The 21127-nt window shown below is 31.7% G+C and overlaps 1 protein-coding gene and 1 long non-coding RNA gene across 2 annotated transcripts; one reads left to right on the forward strand and one right to left on the reverse strand.

Moving 5' to 3' along the window:
* The first annotated feature begins 12394 nt into the window (after positions 1-12394).
* LOC112323809 (uncharacterized) lies at positions 12395-15473 on the forward strand. The gene is made up of 2 exons (XR_002977276.2): positions 12395-12715; positions 15125-15473. It is a non-coding gene; the product is annotated as an uncharacterized LOC112323809 (long non-coding RNA).
* Positions 14951-16902, reverse strand: LOC18104119 (transcription repressor MYB5). Its single transcript, XM_006375828.3, has 2 exons — positions 16436-16902; positions 14951-15767 (listed from the first exon to the last, which is right to left on the reverse strand). Exons 1-2 carry the CDS (start codon positions 16735-16737, stop codon positions 15143-15145), a joined length of 927 nt encoding a protein of 308 aa, XP_006375890.2. The 5' UTR covers positions 16738-16902; the 3' UTR covers positions 14951-15142.
* Between the last annotated feature and the right edge of the window lie 4225 nt (positions 16903-21127).

Raw genomic sequence — 21127 nt, forward strand, 5'->3', positions numbered from 1 at the left:
TTTCGATAGTAATAATATTTATTTCAAATTTAATAATATTAATGAATATAATAATATTAATAATAATATTAAATTCGCATGACCCAAGTTCTTATAGTTTTTAATCCCTTCAAATTAAATTTATAGTTTTTCTTCAATAGCAATAATATTTTTTCAAATTTAATAATAATAATAATAATATTTAATTTTACCCTTCAAATGAAATCTATTTTTATTTTTCAATATTAATAATATTTTTTTTAATTTAATAAGTATTATATTAATAATTTTAACTATAATAATATTTATAATACAAATAATAGTATTTTTAATACTAATAATATTAATTATAAAAAAAAAATATTTATAAGACAATAATTTAATATATATATATATATATATATATATATATATATATATATATATATATATATATATATAATGGAAACTGCAAGCCTACAAGCTTCCTGATAATCGCCTACAAACAATCAACCTACAAATTATCTACCTACAGATTATATACCTACAGATTATCATCTATGAGATTACAAGATTACAGATAAACAGGTTTTAAAGAACCTGAAAACTTAGTTCAATTACATAGCAATTACAGATTACCATTTGTTAGCTACCTGCAAATTGTTGATTTTTATGAAGTTATTTTTCTTGTGTTCCTCAGTCCTCAATTTATACAAGGAATGTTATAGATTACCATTTGTTAGCTACTTCAAATTTTGAGGACGCACGATTGAAACTGCCAAGCCTCGCTTGCATTTTCTTTTACAAGTACTCTAGATAACATCTTTTTTATATGGAAACTTTATGACCCATTTGGTTCACCCTATAACCAAGCAGGTTCTCATTTTCATCTAGCCTGGACTTCGTTTGATATGGAAACACCTATGACTATCAAAATTATTAAGTTTAACTTATTATTCCATCTTTCTTAACTTTGAGTCAAACTACTTTTTGGACCAATTTATTATCTAACATCTAGTGAGGAAACATGCAAATATTTATGTGTGTACAGTGCACGGTCCTTGAAACGAGTTTTTCATGTTCGTGCAATCCTTAGAAAGAAAGATCCTTAACATGTCTTATAGAATTCTAAATGCCAGATTCACGGTCGAAATTGCTCGTCAATCAGCCAAAATAATGTGGATTGTGATCAATATGACTCAGCAGAACACAGAAGACAAATGAAAGAATGCTTGGTTAGTACTTGCTTCTTGTCTAGCATTGCTTTTGGCATAAAGCAAGAAATAATTTTACGTTTCTAGTGGATAATAAGAAATGCTAATCTTAAGCTAACCTATTTTCTGTGGCCCTACTAATCACTCTAGGGACCATCTTTTCTCATATGCATGCGTATGGTGTTACGAAAGATGAAATTGACATTTTAAAGCTCAATAATATTGGTGCACTTTGCTAATCTTTCCCAAACTTAACCTAAATTTGAGTTTTAGACCCAACAATATTATCATTGAGTTGCGTACTTGTGCCTATAAAAGAATGCATTAAGGCCTGATTTTGAGCTCCATTTGTTATGTGGATTGGGTTTAGACCTGCTTTTAATTCCCTCTAGTATATGGACTGGGTTAGGAAAACAAACCCTTTCTCTTTTACCTTGTAGGGTTGTTTAGAATCCATTAAGCAAAAACTAAACCAAACAATAAAAAAAAATTGATTTAAATAACCTCTCAAAACATTCCAAGCTAGTTTTATTGTGGTTTCGGTTTCAAAAAACTAAAATAGATTCAATCAAACTAAACTAGATCGTTTCAACCAACACTAAACTAATTTAAAAAAAAGTATAAATAGAAAAAAAAACCCTAAAATCGGTCATAACAGAGCCAAAAGCAGTCGAAGAGCATCCCACTACCCTCTTTGTCTCTCATTCTCCCCCCACCTACTTGCCACCCTCTATAGTTAGTCTTTGTCTCTCTATCATCTAGATCTACACCATCCATAACCAACTCTTCATCTCTAGTCTTTGCCTCTCTACTCTCTGTACACTTTATGAAACCTCAAACAAATAATGACATCTCATTTTTATTTTATATGTAACTCTCCTCCTATTTGATCCCCAATACCTTTCCACTACAGTTATAGTCTCTTAATATGTTTTTTATTTTCTTTAATTTTAATTACTAATTTTAATATTTTAATTTTACTTTCAACTTGCAGTTATAGCCTCTTAATATGTTTCTTATTTTCTTTAATTTTAATTACTAATTTTAATATTTTAATTTTACTTTTAGTAGGCTAAATTTGATTGCTTTAAGATAGCATGCTTTGACATTAATTAAATGACATGCTGATTTTAGTTTTTAAATTTTACATTTAGTAGGGAATGATTTAATTAATTTTACATTTAGTAGCAACAAAATCATTAATTCATTATGTGGTTAATTAGTTTGAAATTAAATATGTTCATATAGGATTGAAATTGCTATATTGGGTCATCATCATGCAAGGGTTATATATTATCGCATGTGTGCGGTGTCACAATAATCTTTCTCCTGGATTAGGACTTTGAGTGTGTGGGAAGAACAAGTAATTCTTATCCTTTTATGATTTAAAAGGTTTGAAGTCGCCACCTAATATTTTGATAACTAGAAACCTTAATCGGTCTTCAAAGTCTAAATAAGGGAACTAGTTGTATATAGAAAATGCAATATCACTCGTAATACATCTTACCTAAGGTAAAATACAACGTTTATTTGCTTGATTATTTCTAAGGCCTCGTTGTGTTTTATTATCCATTGGTCTGTTTATTGGTAAAACAAATCTACCTCAGTAAGGTAAATCATGGCTTTATAAGACAACCCTAACTATCCTAAAGTCAAATAATAATTTATTATATTTTTACTTTTATTTCTTTTAATACCAGAAATAAGTTTTACGTATAAGTTTTTAATTCTTAAATATTAAAGTATACAAAAGCAGAGATAAAGGGTTTATCTACATCTTACGTATAAGTTCGTAAATTAAAATAAGCAAAATTAGTTTTTTGATATTTTTAAAATTTAGGCTAAGTTTCCCATGGGCTTAATAAACTTTTTATTAAGTTCATGATACATGCAAAATATAATTTTTATTTTTATTTTTTTGATATTTTTCAAGAAATGCTAAATCATGCAAATTTTTCTCTCTTTTTCTTTCATATTTTTTTTCACGTATTTTTTTATTAAAAATGCAAACATGATTTTTTTTTTTAGAAACTCGGCCATATGCAATTTAAAATTTATTTTTTAAAAGACTAATTTTTATAAGACCTATACACATGTATTCTCTGCTAAAAAACTTTTGTTTGTAAGGAAGTCAAAATGACATCCTTTGAACACTAACCCAAAAACCCAGAAAAGACTTTAAGCTTAAAAAATGTCCAAAATCCCAAAATAATGGCCTCAACTCAACAATTTTAGCTCAAACATACTCATAATAACTTGTTTGAACCATAAAAAAAAAAAACACAAAACAAGCAATGCAATAGTTAAACCAAACAAACCACAAAACTTTAAAAATGTATTTCTTTAACTCTAAACACTACTACATTAATTCTAAAACTTGTTTTCAACCAACATTATCTTGAACATCGATTGATCAAACACAACATCTAACCAAAAATAACTTATGATCATATTTTTTGTAAACATTGTTGTATGAGTCTTTTTCCAAAGCATTGGGAATTTTACACAGCCCAACCCTTATGTCGCTTATCATAACTTATTTATCAGATATTTTTCAGCTTGCCGCCTGATTTGAGGAGATCATCTTGCACCCCCAAATGCATAACATTAAAGAGAAGACAATTGTCATAACCTAATTTTTTATCCATATTTTTTTATATATTTTTAAAAAATCTAAAAATATGTCTTTTTAGTAAATTTAGTTAATTTTAATAATTTTGTTATTTTCATCATTTTATTTAATTTTATGTATCAAAAAATAAATCATAAAAAATCATAAAACAATACAATATAAATTAAAAACAAATATAGTTAGGGTTGAAATTGGATCAATGATTGAGCATCACATGCAAAAAAAAAAGAAGTTTGGAAATTTTTAGGGCCACAATTTAATGTTTTAAATTGAAAAGGAAATTGAGTAAAGGGCTTAATTTGATTTAATTTGGCTTAGAGTGAAATAAATTTGAATCTCAATGATGATTTTGAAACAAATAGCCAAGTTAGAAATCATTGAAGGATTTAATTGAAGAAGAAAAACAAAATTGGGAGTAAGATTGTTCAAAATTGCATAATTTTGAAAACCAATGATCAATTTGCAACAAGTGATAAAATCATTCCGAACTCCTTCAAGCTCTCTTTGGTACTGAGCTTCTGGTTGTGACCTTTCTTCATTTTTCATCCTTTTTCTTTGTCGAGTGTTGTGGATTTTAGAAGGGGGACCTATGTTTCTTAATCTGCAGATGCGTGTATAAATGTATGAGAAAATGCATGATTGTGATGAGAACGCTTTGTATATTGGGTATGGATGCAGCCTTCTTATGAACGAATAATAGCTACCACCTTATAAACATAGGTTCTCTTGTCACATTGCTAGGAGTACTGCCTTTCAAGTCGTTTGCTTGAATCATATTCACCAAGAGACAGATTTTGCATAAGAAGATGGGTCAACGCCCTTTTCATTAATGCTTGATAAGTTTATTACATTTATAAATAAAAAGGAAATACAAATTATATTAATCCCTTTTCCTCCACAAACTCTCTAGCCAAAGGTAAAAAGGCAAAGCCGCGGTTCTCAATCTTCCCTAGAAAGGCATCGGTTTCAGCTAGGCTTCAGCGATAGCGAATGATGTCCCCTTCCATATTTCGCGCATTGATTCTAATAATCCGAGTATATGCAGCAGCTTCGTCCATTTGCTCATCTATCTTGGTCATCTTTTCTATGAGCAACATATTGGTTCTGTTTAAAGCAGCGTTGTTAGCGTCGATTTGATCTTTGTGTTTTTCCATTACTGCTAGCTTCTCGTCCAAATACTTCACCTTTTCACGTTCCTTATCAAGTTTTATCCTCATAACTTTTATCTCATTCTTCTTAACCGCTAATTCTGTTTCAACAGCCTCAAAACCTTTCCTTTTACTTTCTTCTTTTGCAATTCCCATCGAACGGCTTTCTAACTCTATATATTTCTTGTTCAAATCCTCATACTTCCCAATCCTATCCATCAGTTCGAACTGGACTTGTGCAAATTTTTCTTGGTAATATTCTGCACTTCCTTGGCAATCGTTAAAGTCAATCTCCATTGCTTCAAGTTCAGAGCAACTTTGCATCCAATCCAAACTCATCCCTCTTAGCTCCTTCTCACTTCTTTCCCTAGCAATCTTCTCCTCACCCAGCTTTAACTCAAGCTTTGTTATTCGCGCATCTCAAGATTGTATTTGCTCATCTAGAAATGCTCTCCTTTTATCTTATTTTAGCATCATTTCTTCCAACATTGCCTTGTCTTTTCTGTTTTTGCTCAACTCTATCCGAAGTTTTTCCACTTGTCTTCTCAACTCCTCTTCATTATTGACCCTTTTCCTCTTAATAGGCTCTTCTATAGTTTGGGGAGATTTGACTCCTACACAAAGCATGGCTGAAGCTGCGAAGTCTCTCCATCTTGCATATCCTTCACTTGCACTTGGATCCTTTAAACCTTCTATCTCAACCAAAACCAGATGCTTCCAATCTTGTTTGATGATCTCCAAAAATTATTGTGCAATGGGATCTTTGAACAAACCAAAGAATTGAGCAATTCTCATAGTCCTTGGAACAAACTGCATACCCCCAAGTTGCCTTACCACCAGGGCAGGAGCATAACTCACATAGCCTGTAATCCCCACCAATGGCACCCAATGTCTTTGTCCACAACTCATTAGGACTTTCACTGTCGTTACCCATGGGGCTCTCCACTTGAAATCACTATTGGGCAAACCTTATAATTTGTCAACCCAACCTTGGTTGTCTAGATCTCCACATCTTCTTCTTCTGCTAACTTCAGGGGTCTTTGGGTGAACCACCAAAAATTATTGAAAATAGGTTTTTTTGTTTCGATATGGCTAACCATCCAGATATACAACAACTGCGTGCAGCATCTCATTGCTCCTTTTCCAGTCCTCCTACAATGATTAAGCGTCAAGATGGTTTAAGCTAAAATAGCAGCCACTGGATCGATTTGTGTATTCTCATACTCTACATAAGCAGCAGCGGCCTCCAAACTCACTACACCCGTCTGACTTAGGAACAACACAAGGCCAAATATGCCCAAGGCGATCAATCTCTCTTTTTCCAATCCTGACTTCTTTTCCTGTTCAATTTCTAGCATCCTTCATTTTAGACCGGTAGCATTCTTTTCCAAAAACTTTTCCAAGTTGGAGATTCTAAGCAGTTTTGACAGTTCGGGGATGATCTTGTCAGATCTCAAAGGCAAATAAATCCGATACAGATTGTTCGGAAACTCAGTCAACATCCATATTCCTTCATAGTGGGACATAGGTATATGCTTCCAAAAGAAAAACACCAGCAGTCTGGATCCCAAAAATGAACTATGGCTCGCACAGCTGGGCTTAAAACTTTTACCCTTGTAATTTCCATCAAACGTCCGTATTTCCTAAAAAATGCATCTTTATCCATATTCTGAAAGTGAGTCGTTAACTTGTTCACCTCATTCATAATGCAATTCAGGTTCTTGATTGGTGACAGTTTCTTAGCATCGCTTCTAAGGCAGTCTCATTCAGTCAATTGTGACAGTTTAGAATTTTTCCCATATTCTATGATGGAAAATTTAGCAATGGTGGCCATTTCATTCACAAGTCCTGCAATTCAAAATGTTTTGGGGTTAGACTTGTTTTAATGCAAAAGATATTATGGAGCATACACCCTAAGGATATGTTCTAGTTCCTTTATGTGAGACATAGGGTAGGTTTACTACTTGGTCTCTAAAAAAGGGTCTCTTGCTGTCCCAGTGATCGCCCTCGTAAAGGCAATATGGGGGTTCAACAGATAGTGGGATGACATGTGTACCAATCATTATCAGTCTAAACACTCAGCAAAGAGTTGGGGTTTACACAAACTTAAACCTTGACTCAAGTCATAAGGCAAGCTGCTAGTTCCCCACTTAACTTAAAGTTAAATGTGTGTGCCCTCGAAAAGATAATAATAATAAAGTGATGCATGACTATATCATGTATGATAGAATGTAAAGATGCATGCTAAAGCTTTTAAACAAAGTATCATTCATATAAGAAAACAAAAACCAATAACACAGCATAAACAAACAAATTACTAAGCCTAGTCCTAAGTCCCCAGCGGAGTCGTCATCCTGTCGCACCCTCGCGGCGGAGCAGCGACCCTCGATTGATTTCGGGTTATTTGTTTTGTGTAAAGAAGTCGCCACCTAGTGTTTTGGTCACTAGAAACCCTAACTGGTCTTTCAGAGATTCTAAGGCAAGGGACTGGTTGAGTGAAGGGAAGGTATTAGCACCCCTAGTACGCCCTACCTATGGTAAGCTGCTTGGTATTTGGTTTGCTTTATAATTGCTATGGTGTTAGTGTTTTCTAATCCCATCAGTTTTCCTAGGTTTGATTCAAACTAAATTTATTAAAATAGAAATCCAAGGAGATTCCATGTGCTTCGAAAGCTCATTTTTCCCTTAGTATTTCAAGAGTTTGCAACTCGTAAATCGCAAGGAGGAGGGATAAAAATTTAGAAATCTAGGGTTCTTTAAAAAAAACCTATTTTTTGTCTTAGTGTTTTATACTCTCATGGCTCGTAAACCGTGGAGTAAAAAAAATTGAAATGTCCTCGATTATAATCAAGGCTTCTTTCAAGGATGTGTGCAGATTTATTATTCCTAGAAAATTATTTTGGATATTTACCACTCAGGGTTTCTTTATCCAAATATTAAGAGTGAATAATAATAAATTATTTCCAATAATATTTTGGATATTTGTCCTTTAATGATTTCTTTATCCAAACATTAGCGGTGAATAATAGATGAATTCCCCCCAAAATGAGATTTTTATATTTTTTGAAATATTGACCAATACCTTTTAGAGTTTTACAAACATGTTGTAAAATCCAGAAATGCAAGAAAATAAAAAAAAATTGTGTTTAAGAAATCCATGCGAAAACACATTTTCAAAACTTCCAATATTTTTTATATAAAAAAAAGCGTTCAAAACATGTTAGGGTATTGGCCGTATGCAGCACACAAGAAAACATTTTTTATATATATTTTTTGTCAAAACGCAAACATCACGAAAAATATTCACCTATTTCAAAATTCACAAGAAGCTTAAAACAATTAATCTCAAATAAACAAGGTTCGGCACACCAATTTAAAACACAAGTTAGTGTGCACAAAACATTAAAAAAAAAAAAAAGTCCTGAAGCTAACAAAAAATTACAACATGAACCGTGAACCCCCCTGCAAACTCAAAAAAAAAACAAAGAAGAACGTGTGAACCCAGAATCTGCAGGGAAAAAAAAAGGAATCCTTAACTGAAGAAAGAGACCCTCCCTCATGTTTTTTTTCAAAACTCTCTTTTCTGCACCTAAACATTTGTTTCTATATAGCGTTCCATTGCAAGAGAACGTTTGAGCGACGGGAGAAAGGGATGGTGGAGACTTTAAAAGCTCACAGTTTCTCATCACCAGGGAGTAAAACACCTATTTTCTTTTACCAATCCGGAAGAAACTGCCATGCTATTTTCATACAAAAAGGAAGAGCTTGGGACGGCATGCTTTTATAACACATATATATCACAGACTAAAACCAAAGCAAACCTAGCCGGCTATTTCAATCAAAGAGCATGGAGGAACACGAACAGAAAAAGGGAGCTGATGATGAAGAAACAACAGCCCCCTTCCACAGTTCCTTAATTATGAACCAGCGAAAGAAGGGAAAAAAAAAGAAACCCGCCAACTCTTTACATAATCACCCATCTAAAACTCAAAGCCACGGCAGGAACAACAAAAGGCAAGCGTCCATTGTATAGTCTAAAATTGAAAATGAATGTGCAAAGCAAAGACAAAACAGGTTTTTAAAACATCAACACAAAAGATTTAAAGGCAGCAAGGGAGGAGAAAGTTAAGACTTACCTGCAGGTCTCACTTTTTTTTTTGCAGAAGATGAAATAAAACCAAGTGAATGTTGCTGTCAAGGTTTAGCAACAAAGCTCCCTCTCCATCTTGTCTTTTTTTCTCTCCTCTTTCCTCACAATAACACCAGAATGCAAGAAAGAAACTCCATCTATTTACTGCCCTTTTTTTACTCTACCTCTCTTGCATTTTTCTTGTCTTTCTCTTTGCCGTTTTTTTTTTGCTCCTTTCTCTCTGGTTTTCTCTTCTTTTTATCTCTTTTTTTATGCCCCCGTTAGGTCATTAGAAGGGCTTATATATAGTCTAAATATATCTCTATTTAGGAAAGATTCAATGCATTAATTCTAGGATGCAAATCCCTACTGATTTGCAGTAAAAAAAACACAAGAAAGAAACTTAAATATTCTGATTCTGATGTCTGATTTCTCTCTAATTTTTTAGAGGATGGTGTGGCTTCTTTCTTTCCTTCCATAAGACCAACTGCTCCTTTTGAAATGAGGCAATAAAAGCATGGTTGCAGCTCCAAAAATCAGGCGTGATGATAAAGGAAAACAGCAGGAATTTGCAGAGAAAAAAGGAAAGAAATCAAATGGGTAAAGGTGCATGCTGCAAAGTCTTATTTTCCTTATTCGGTGTGGTAAAAATCATGTCATTTATGATGATCCAGCCCCCCTCTCCAGCTTTCAATATCCTTCTTTAATTCAATCCCTCATTTTAGCACTTTTCGATTCAGTCTTTGGTCCAAAAAAAATCCTTCGAATCAGTCCCGCGAACTTGGGCAAAAATCCTTCTCGCGGCCAGGAATCCCTACTTTCACACTAGATATTCAAACAGGAATATCTTGAGATTTTGATATTGAAATCAAGCGATTCAAAAGCCCAAATTCATCTACGTGTCCCGGACTATAACTTTTATGAAGGATTCAAAGTGAGATAAATTCGTTTTGAATAACAGAATTGCAACCAAACTCAGCTGGAAACCTTCTCGCGACAGGATTTTATGTTTTCATGCTAGATTTCAAACAGGAATATCTTGAGCTTGTGATATCAAAATCAAGAAATTCAAAAGCCCAAATTCATCTACGTGTCCCAAACTACAAATTTGATGAAGGAGTCGAAGTGAGATAAAATCATTTTAGAGAACAGAATTTAGCAGTAATCTGGTTGGTCAAAAAGGATCTCCGGGTCTAATTTAGAAACTAACAATGCCTAGAATCCTGATATGACTGAGAGTATGACCTAAGAACAAATCATCAAAATTTGTGATGGAAATAGAGTTTTTTAGTGCAAAACTCGGGTCAGGATCCTTCTCGCGGTAAGAATCCCTACTTTCACACTAGATATTCAAATGGGAATATCTTGAGCTTCTGATATCGAAATCAAGCGATTCAAAAGCCTAAATTTATCTACGCATCCAGGACTACAACTTTTATGAAGGAGTCGAATTGAGATAAAATTGTTTTAAAGAACAGAATCCGGCAGTAATCTGGTTGATCAAAAAGGGTCTCCTAATCTAATTCAGAAACTGAGAATGCCGAGAATCTCGATATGACTGAGAGTATGAACTAAGAACAAATCATCAAAATTTGTAACAGAAATAGAGTTTTTAGTGCAAAACTCGGGTCAAGATCCTTCTCGCGGCAGGAATCCCTGCTTTCACACTAGATATTCAAACGGGAATATCTTAAGCTTCTGATATTGAAATCAAGCGATTCAAAATCCCAAATTTATCTACGCGTCCAGGACTACAACTTTGATGAAGGATTCGAAATTGAGATAAAATCATTTTAAAGAACAGAATCTGGCAATAATCTAGTTGGTCAAAAAGGTTCTTGATGTGACAATGCCGAGCATCCAAATCTGACTGAGAGTCTGCCCTAAGATCAGTGATCCCTAGGACTCAATAAAGGTGTATGTTAATTTTTCAACATGTCATGAGTGACAGAATATAGCTAGGATAGTCAGATATCGTACAAAACCAAGTTAGAATCAGAGCCTAATTTGGAACAAAAAATTACGATGGCAGCAGAACCATTTTTTAGTGCAAATTATGAGGGATTTATTCAACCTTAAATGCCAGATAAAAAAAAGAAACGAATTTAGCATTATGAAGACTCCTGATTAATCTAAGAAAACCTGACGATTTTGGTAGCAAAGGGGAAGGATAAAGGGAGCAGAAAATAGCTCAAACAGGTTTTTTTTGAAAAAATATTATTTCTCTGCTTTTGTCAATCTTCAGCAAACATGAGTTAAACTCCTACACTCAGTTCAAAAGAGGCATACACCGTCTCCAGCACGTGAGGTCCAAAAATGAGTAACAACAGAGGTCTAGAACTCTAAATTCATTTATTAGAAGATTGATCCTCAATTAGCTTGAATCAGTCAAGGTAGGGGAGGCTGACTAGGGACAAAATGTTGGCGAGTTCTTCAAGATAAATGGGGTATAAAATTTTGATGAGGATAGATGATCTTTGTAGAGAAAGTTTTTCTCGAATGTTTTAATTCGTTTGATCCCATCAACCATTAAACATTCAATTCATTTTAATTTGACCCTTAACTCAATCAATTTCAGTCCCTAAATGCACGTGTCATTTGCATCTTGGTTCTGGTTTTGAATTTATTTAATTAAGCCTTTAATTAGCTTTCAAACTTTATTTTCTTCACGATTAAACCCTTAAATTGACCAATTAACTTATTAAAATTCAAAAGTGGTCCTCAAAACTTCTAATTCTTGTAATTTGACCCGAATTAAGTTTTCAAACTTAATTTTTCTTCATTTAAGTCTTTAATTAAATCAATTAAACCCTTTAAAAGTTTAATCAAGTTCTTGAACTTAATTAATTCTTTCAAGTTTGGCTAAATTGACTTCAAGTTTAAATCAATTAGGCTCTTCAAAAGTTTAATTAAGTCCCTGAACTTATTTATTTTGCAAGTCTTCCCTAATCTTCAATAGCTTTCTTCAATTTGATTCCAAGTCCTCATTGTTTTCTTCAATTAGGCTCTTCATTGCTGCAATTAAGTTTCCAACCTTTTTTATTTAGTCCAATTTAGTCCCTCAACTTTCAATGTGTGCAAGTAAATCCTTTTTCAGTCTATTTTTGTCACCTTCAAATTGGTTGTCCATTTGTGACCCTAAATTTTTTTTATTTTTTTATTTTTCAAAAAAAATATTTTTTATATAAAAGAATCCTGGGGAATCTAGAATTGAGTTATAACAAATTAAAATATCTCAAAAGCTTTTCTCTTTTTTTTTTCATTAATGGAAATGAGCAGCGTCAAAAAGATGGTCGGTTGAAACATACAATGATGCAAAAGTCCAGAAGAAGGGTAGGTCCATATGTTTCGCGGTTAGAACGTTTGGTCACTGAAAAACCAAAAACACATGATTCTGATACAAAAAATCTCTCACACACGACTACAAAATTACCTTCTCTTTCCCTAGATTCATATTTGGCTGTGCTTCAGATTTCTTGGGTAATTCCTATCGAATGTTTTCAAATTTTCATTCTCCTTCCTCAGATTTGTGCTCCTAGCTTGCTAAGTGGGATGGAGAAATGTTATTGAGAGCCGTTGTTATGCATGTTGTTGTACTTCTAGCTGGATCAGGTGAGAGATTCCATGCTTCTAGGTGAGTACTCCGCACAGAATTATATATATGATTGCTCTATCGACTTGTGCTTGACATATCGTTCTTCATTTTTATGCTTTGACAATGATAATTGAGTTATCTTCTTTCTCAAATCTCGATTGATCATCAGTGTGCTGATTTCTATATAAGATTAGCAGGCTGTCATACAGAGTAATTTGTAGTGTGTGCCATCATTTCTCTCTCAACATTTTATACAATCCATCCATTCTCAAGGGATGGCCCAGCTTGGTCTTCGGCGTGGAAGCATCATAGACATGTTTTCTATGTTGTATCTTGTCTTTCTTCTTACTTTTTTGCTCTTGTCATTGTGCAACATAAACCTATATGGGGAGTGATCTTCTTTTCTAGAAACCTAGTTAAGTAGAAATCTTGACTGGTTGGTTCCTGTTGCGTTCAACTAATCAGTTTTCGAAAGTAATTACAGAGGAGGAAGGTAGAAAGATATACCGGCTAGCTAGCTTGTGCCCTTAATTGGATGGATTACACATGGAGTTTTGGAGTTAAATTTAATACAGCAATAAAACATGCATATATATCAACCTCAATATATAGCTAGGGCGCACCCTTACCCCCACCTACTACGTGTATAAACCTCACATGCATAGTATTTATCTGCCTCTCATGGTGTGTTAAACCCCACAGTACCATTCAACTCCTAACCATATTTTGTTTCTTTCTTCTTTGTGCTTCTATATTTATTTTTGTATTTTATATTATTAGGACTTTCTTGTTTGTATTTGAAGAAAATAGAGTTTTTTTACTTTTGTTTTCTTATTCAATATTAATAGGGTTTTCTAGTTTTCTCTTTCTATACAAAGTGTTGCTGTATATATAGTTTTTTGACAAGTTAAACTTGAATTAATAAAATAAATAAATATTTTGAGTGTTTTCTTATAATTATGGTGTTTTTTTGTCTTTTGAGGTTTTGATTTGTAAAAAACATGGATTTGACCTATGAAATAACTATAAGTTGTTTATAGAAATGTGTAATTAACTATGAATATATTTTTGATTTGTTGATAAATAGATAGGTTAATTTATAGAAATGCATGTGTAGTTAATTGTTTTTAATATTTATTTAGAGTCATTAATTATTAATAGATTTAACATTAAATACTCGTACCAAGTATTTTCCATTTTGATCTATCTTTAACGAAATACTCTATAGTAATTATATTCTAAATTTTAGTGTTAGTTTCAAGTTTTAACAAGGTAATTAAACACATTATATGCTCCACCGCATCAAACATCCTTGATCAAGCACAGCAACATTACTCTGGGAGCTCATATAAGATCATCATCATGAGCTCATATAATTAAGATCATAATTATAATTATGGATCATCATGATCATAATTAAGATCCCACAACTGAAGTTCAATAACATAATTACATAAGCTCATATAACATTTTTACTGTTTAATTTATGATCGTCCAGGCTTGACTTGACCTACTTATATTATGTCTACACGTACTATGTACAAACTTCAAGGACCTCGATTTTGTGGAAGTATTTCTTTCGTATGTGTAACAGTAACAATATGTAACCTCTGCACACATCATGGGCCATATTCATGCATGGAGTATTTCTTCACATGCATACCAGTAGGAAGCAAAGCATTGATAAATTGACTAAAAATGTTAATATGGGGATTGTTCTTTCTTTTTGTTTCTTTTTTATAATAATATTTATTAATAAAACAATCATTTAGATAATAGCCAGGGAAAACACAATGAATTTTAAAACAAACTAAAAACAATTGAAAATAAATCCAATTATAGTAATAATATAAAAAATTAAGCTTCATTCCTTGTGCGGTTATGCCTGAGAATTGTTTTTTCTAATATGCAACAGACAGAAAAAAAAAATTACAGTTTTTAAATTTTGACAAACAGTTAACAAGCTAGAGAGATTTTGTAAGTTAAATCAAAGTTTTCTTACGTGACTAGAAGCACATGCATTTCTATGAAGAGACTTCTACTACATATCATATTCATCGTATCAAGTGCATGCAAGCAATCATCTCCTCTTCGTTTATATATAGCTAGGTACTATCTTAAAGTTAATTAACAATGTTTATATCAAGTCACGATCATATCTAAGCTTACATAAATTAAAAAAAAAAGGGATTAATTAAGAGGGTGTTTGCTAGAGATAGAACAGTTTAATCTTAAAAACAACAAGGTCCTTAGGTTGTCTATGAGATAGGAATCCAAAGGAACAAAAAAAAAATCCAATCAATAATTTTCACAGTATAGTGATACATAAACATCAACTTAAACGGACAACCATTCCATGTAAGTACAACACTCACAAGAACAACATATATAACACACATTAGCACGTATTTATAGTCGTAACAAACCAATCTGACTTTCTTTATACAGTACTCTTGTGGTTCAGGATCAAGCTAGATCATGACTATTTAACACACCATCTTTCTCACCGAAAGCTGCCATGGAATATGCGACTTCAGCTTCCGAAATGCTGCTATGATGAATAGCCTGTGAAGAAGAAATCATAGGTTCACCAGATGGTCCAATAATCTTAGGCTGCTGTAACTGTTGTTGTTGTTGTTGATACACAAATACATTTTCATTGATCAGAGAATCCAGAAACAAAGAGAACGTGTCCTCATTTTCATTTCCAATGTAATCTTCCTCTTTGTTTTGTTCATGATGACTTTGTAACCCCTTATTAAAACCATCACAACTAGGCCAGTTTTTGGCACCATCATCAATGACCTGATTTGGAAACTGATCCAAGTTAGTCATTGTAAAGTTCTCATTTTCTCTAGTGGCTGTAGCTCGATAGACCCCGCCATTCGCTTCTAGTGGAAAAGAATTAAGGATACAATTTTGGATGGGAGCGATATTGGCAATTTCTGATGAATTGGGGTTAGGGTATAAAGGCTTGTGCGTCCTTGGATCGATTCCTTGACTGATGAGCTTCTTGCTGAGATGGGTGTTCCAGTAATTCTTGATCTCATTATCGGTGCGTCCTGGTATCCTCCCAGCTATCAAAGACCATCTGAAAAGTGAATGTACGAGATCACGATAATCCAAAAAATAAAAATAAAAACATGAAGATTCATATTCTCAAATTCCAAGTTGTTATAATTAATCTAAGTTATCTCGATTATTATAAAAAAAAAATTCAAAGTTAATTTGAAATTCGGAACAAAAGGTACTTCTGGTCTCTATTGTGAGAGAGAGAAGAGGGTGCAACATAGTAAAATGTTGACAAACAAGTTGATGCACTATGATAAAACTTTGTTTTAGAGCTTTCGATAATCTGATAGATTCAAGAATCCAAAATCAAGATGAAAAGCTATGGCAAAGAAGTGCGAGAGAACATGCATACATCCATACATGGATATACGGAGAGACCATGAAAACTTTAATTACGAGGGAAAGGCCTTAAAGTTACATATGTGATCTGATACAATTTGAATTATTTTTTCTGAAGAAAACAATTTGAAATATTTGTTAATTGAAACTCGAAGCTCATATATGCTGGTATTTCGGGAGGGAGGGAGAGGTAGAGCACAGTGAAAACCTAAAAAGCGATCAAACAAATTAAAATAAATGACATCCAAACCTAATTACTCCATAAACATTCCCCAGCTGATGATAGGGGAAAAACAGAATTATCATCATTCCTAATTAAGTCCATAAAATCCAATTATAAATATATACCTGTTACCAAGCAACCTATGAAGCCTAAGAATGAGATCTTCTTCATCTGGGGCAATACGTCCTCTCTTAACAGAAGGCCTGAGATAGTTCATCCATCGGAGGCGGCAGCTCTTACCACACCTAAGAAGCCCCGCCCGCTTTGGCAGTGTACGCCACCGCCCTTCACCATCCTTCTTGATGTAGTTTGCCAAGATCTCATCTTCTTCAGGTGTCCACGGCCCCCTCTTTATACCCACTTTGCTACAACATGGTGTGGGTGTATTCCTGCTCCTTGTTGAGTTCCTTGAGGATAGATTCCTCATTCTCTTACTCCCTTTGTATGATAAATTAGTTAGTACAGTGTCCTTGTTTTATGTCAAGAAATGAGGGTTCAGATGGGGATGGTGGATGTTGTTGTTTATTCAATCGGATATATAAGGAGCTGTGAAGATAAATATATCAAGTGAAAAAGGTTGGATGGAGACACAAATGCTCTAAGGGGTGGATGGTGTCTTTTTATACGGACTATGTTTGTTCGGATCAAAACTTGATAAGTGAATTTTGAAGTATATGACTTTATGAAATTCGAGTTGGTGGGGCTAAAAAAAAAAATTCTAAGTTTCCGAAACTGTTTTTTATAGTCTTTTATATATTTTGAAAGTCAAGTAAGGTATAATAATGTATTTGGCAATATGGTTGCGGTTGCTTTTCAAATAATTTTTCATGTCGAAATGCATGCCAATGATTTTTTTTTATTTTTTAAAAATTATTTTTGACATCAGCACATCAAAATGATTTAAAACATACAAAATATATTAAATTTTAGCAAAACAAATTGAATTTTTTGGGAACGCAGTTTGCACCGCATTCCCAAATGTATTCTAAGAGTAAGGAAAATGGAAATGGATTAATTATACTAAGGGTTTTAACCGGGACTTATTTTGAAGTGTTTGAAATTCGGGTTGAGATGTGGTTAGAAATGTTAGGATTCAGACCAAAACCTAATATGAAACACGTGTGATTCTGTGTGAGACTAACTCTAAACGTACGACCGAGAGTTGATCCAAGACTTAGTTCGAGACGCTCAAGGTGCGATTAAGACTAGGTTCATGGCACCAAGGGTTTAGTCCATAACTGGTAATGGGGTGCCTAGGAGGATTAAACCAATTTCAGGGCACTTACGATTCTTTCAAGGACCTCTGCGCCAGAAGGTCAAACCAAGGCTTGATTTACAATGTATTTGGCAATGTGGTAGCGGTTGCTTTTCAAATAACTTTTCGTACCAAAATGCATGCCAATGATTTTTTTCATTTTTTAAAAATTATTTTTGACATCAACATATCAAAACAATCCAAAATATATAAACCATATTAAAATTTTTTTTGGACCAAGTTTATATATTCTTTTAGTAAGCATGTTGTCATTTTGTAATGATTGCAAGTTTACCATGTTCTTATAATAATACATGATTATAAACAAAATATACAAGCTCAATTGTCTCATTCATCTAGTATAATTCAGACAACAATCTTAAGGCTTTATTGATAATTAGACTTTGTTAACTTATAGCTTTTCAATTAATTCCTTGCAACTTATGTTTACATGATTCTATATGATGTTACATATTTCAATTTGCATGTTATTGCATTCCTAATACATTATTTAATAATCCAACATTAAATTAAAGACCAACTTTACAATATTGAATTTTAGGTTGTTTTTAAAAAACTCAAAATATTAGAACCAAAAACAACATTTAAAAAATAATATAACCTCATCATGCTTATATTGTTCAAATGGAATGAAAGAGTTCAATTTGGTCCCTTAATTTTTAACTTTTAAAATTCAATCCCTATTTTTTTAGTTTTTTACAATTAGATCTTTAAACAATATAATTGCATGTTATTAAGAGAAACAAACAATATAATTGCATGTTGCATGTTTTACATTTTAGTATTTAGATGTCTCTAAATGAGAGAAACAAATCATCAAAAAAGAAAAACAAAAGCTCTCAAATAGTCAAATTTCATCCACAAGTAATTATGATATTGGTGTATATAGATTCATTTTTAAAAGATGAATTCAATGGAGGTGGTTGATATCTTCAATAATTCCCAACAAGGTAGATCATAACTCAACAAAAGTTTTTAATATGATTTGATTTTGAGTTTCTTATCCAATTAAAAGGTGTTTTATGGTTTAAAATTGGGTTTGAGAGGTCCATAAAGTTTTACCATGTTTTCAGGTTAAAATTGATTTTCAGAATCCAATAACTTTTATCCTAACAAATGTTGCAGGTGGACATGTGTCGTTTGCTCAAGCAAAATGATACATCATTCATGTTATTTTGAAAATATTATATTTAAGGTTGGACACATATCTTTTTTTAAAATAAAAAAAATTAAATGTTTGAGCCTAACCTAACTTTCAAGCCCACCATACTTTATAATTTTAGGCTAGACATACATACTTATCCTCCAACTTAAGCACACTTTACTTAATTTGTTTTTTAAATGGCCTTTGAATTTTTTTTGTTTGATTTTTTTTAATATTATAATAACATTCACTTTGAATAAATTTATTAGAATAGGATTTAAATAATTTTGTCATAGTCTTCAAATAATATAAACAATTACCATAAAAATAATTATAAATAAACCTAATATGCTTTTTTTTATTGAAAACAAAATTCTCATTAACATTCAATATGAATAAAATATCTATTTTTTTATTGTAAATTTCTTACATAAATTTTCTCGCATTTATTATTCTTATATTTTTTACAAATTTGCATAGAAGTTTTTGATTTATGCTTTTTTTTATTGAAGCTTGCTTTTAAAATTATAATAAGTTTTAATTTTATAAACAATATTTTTCTCAGAAACAATGCATGAATAAGAAAAGAAATTTTGATTCAACAAATATATTACTAATAAGAGAGAAATGTTTCTTTTAAAATAAAAACAGTATGCTAATAAAAATATATATAATTTTGACTAAAAAAAAAATTTTTCTCTTGAATTCAAATCTGTCTTTCTCACAAATATCCATTTAAATTATTTTATAATTGAATAAAAAATTAAAAAAATTCCATAAACATGAAATTAAATATTTACATGTTCATCTATCTTTTGCTTCTTATAATAAAGAACAACTTCCTACTTTAGTCTTTAATTAGCATTAACAACTCTTCTTATATTTTTTCCACATATTTTACAATATATTTTATAAATTATAGACATTATCATTTTAGTTTTCAATTAATAAATTTTATCATACTGAAAAACACATCCATAATGTTTGTGCCTTCTTCTTTTACATTACAAATTAAATTTAAATCCTACCCATATCATAGCACAATTACATTAAATAGTGGTTAACTAGACTAGAAAGTGCTGAAATTAATTTTAATAAAAATTAATTGGTGCAACAAGACTTTCTAATTGCTACATGAAAAATTTGTTCTCTTAATTACTTAAGATATTCATATACATGGTGATTAATTTTGTTTTCAGTTTTATAATTAAACAACAATGTTGTTAAAATCGTTTAAGCTAATGTTTTGGTTTTATTATTAGTATTAAAATTCTCAATATTAGAGTATCTCAGTGTTATATTATGAGGTCCAATTTACATACATAATGGAAAAAATATTGAAAAAAGTATTTCAAGACACACAAGTTAAAACCTAATATCCAGAGATAAATTGGAATACACAAATAAAAAAAATGGATCAAATTGAAATCATTATTAGCATTGAAAAAACAAAAATCATAAACTTGATTTGAAGGATAAAATTGAAAGATATAAAAACCTTAACAAAAGAAAAAAGAAAAAAATAAGAAATTAAAAGTAGAAGGACCAAATTGAAATACCTTATATATACAAATTAAAAATCAAAAGTTAAATTGAAAAAAAATAAAACTTCAACAAAAGAAAAAAATGACTAAAAAACAGCAATCAAAACTAAAAGATCTGAATTTAAAAAAAAATAACAATAAGGATCATAATGTAGTTATCAGGATAGAAGAGAGAAATAAAGGGGGGAAAAGAAAAAATGGTCATCAGTGAGATGGTTCTTTGATATGGTATCAGAGTCTTGATGACCAAGCGGTCACGAGTTCGAATCTCACCATCCTCATTTATTTGATAAAAAATTAAGCACAATATAGTGTGGGCATGTGCAAGTTTCACCTGAGGGGGTGTGTTAGAGAATAATAGAAATTATATTATAGGACCTCACCTAATAGTTTAAGTTATTGGGTTAAGATAATTCTTTGACAAATACAATCTTTTTGCAATTCGATAAGATATGGGTACAATTCATTTAGCATTCACTACTTTTTTCTGCCCGAGTGATGTTCTGAGATCATTCTAAAAACTTATTTTTATTTAATTATATATTTATTAAATTGAATACTCATAATAAATTCAATTATTTAAATATCTTTTTGTTCTGGGAGGAATAGCCTCTCATCATATTGCAACAGGGACATTAGACATATTGGCGGTCCTATTCCATCTTAGTGTCTGCCCACCCTAACATCTCATAATAAATTCAATTATTTAAATTCTCGAGTAAGATTGTATTTCTTTTATAAAAAAATAAATTTTCTTATTTATTTATTTATTTTATCTTGATAAAACCATAACTTTTTTTATTAACAATATGGATATTTAAATAAAAACTTAAAGAAATCAAAATAAATATTC

This window comes from Populus trichocarpa, chromosome 13 (assembly GCF_000002775.5).
Source record: "Populus trichocarpa isolate Nisqually-1 chromosome 13, P.trichocarpa_v4.1, whole genome shotgun sequence".
Taxonomy (NCBI): Eukaryota; Viridiplantae; Streptophyta; class Magnoliopsida; order Malpighiales; family Salicaceae; genus Populus; species Populus trichocarpa.

What these genes read in the sequence shown, in the direction of transcription:
- LOC18104119 (XM_006375828.3), bottom strand. Translation starts at nt 16,737, where the DNA reads ATGAGGAATCTATCCTCAAGGAACTCAACAAGGAGCAGGAATACACCC. An exon ending in CATAGGTTGCTTGGTAACAG is followed by an intron (nt 15,768 to 16,435) that starts GTATATATTTAT and finishes TTCACTTTTCAG; the next exon opens with ATGGTCTTTGATAGCTGGGA.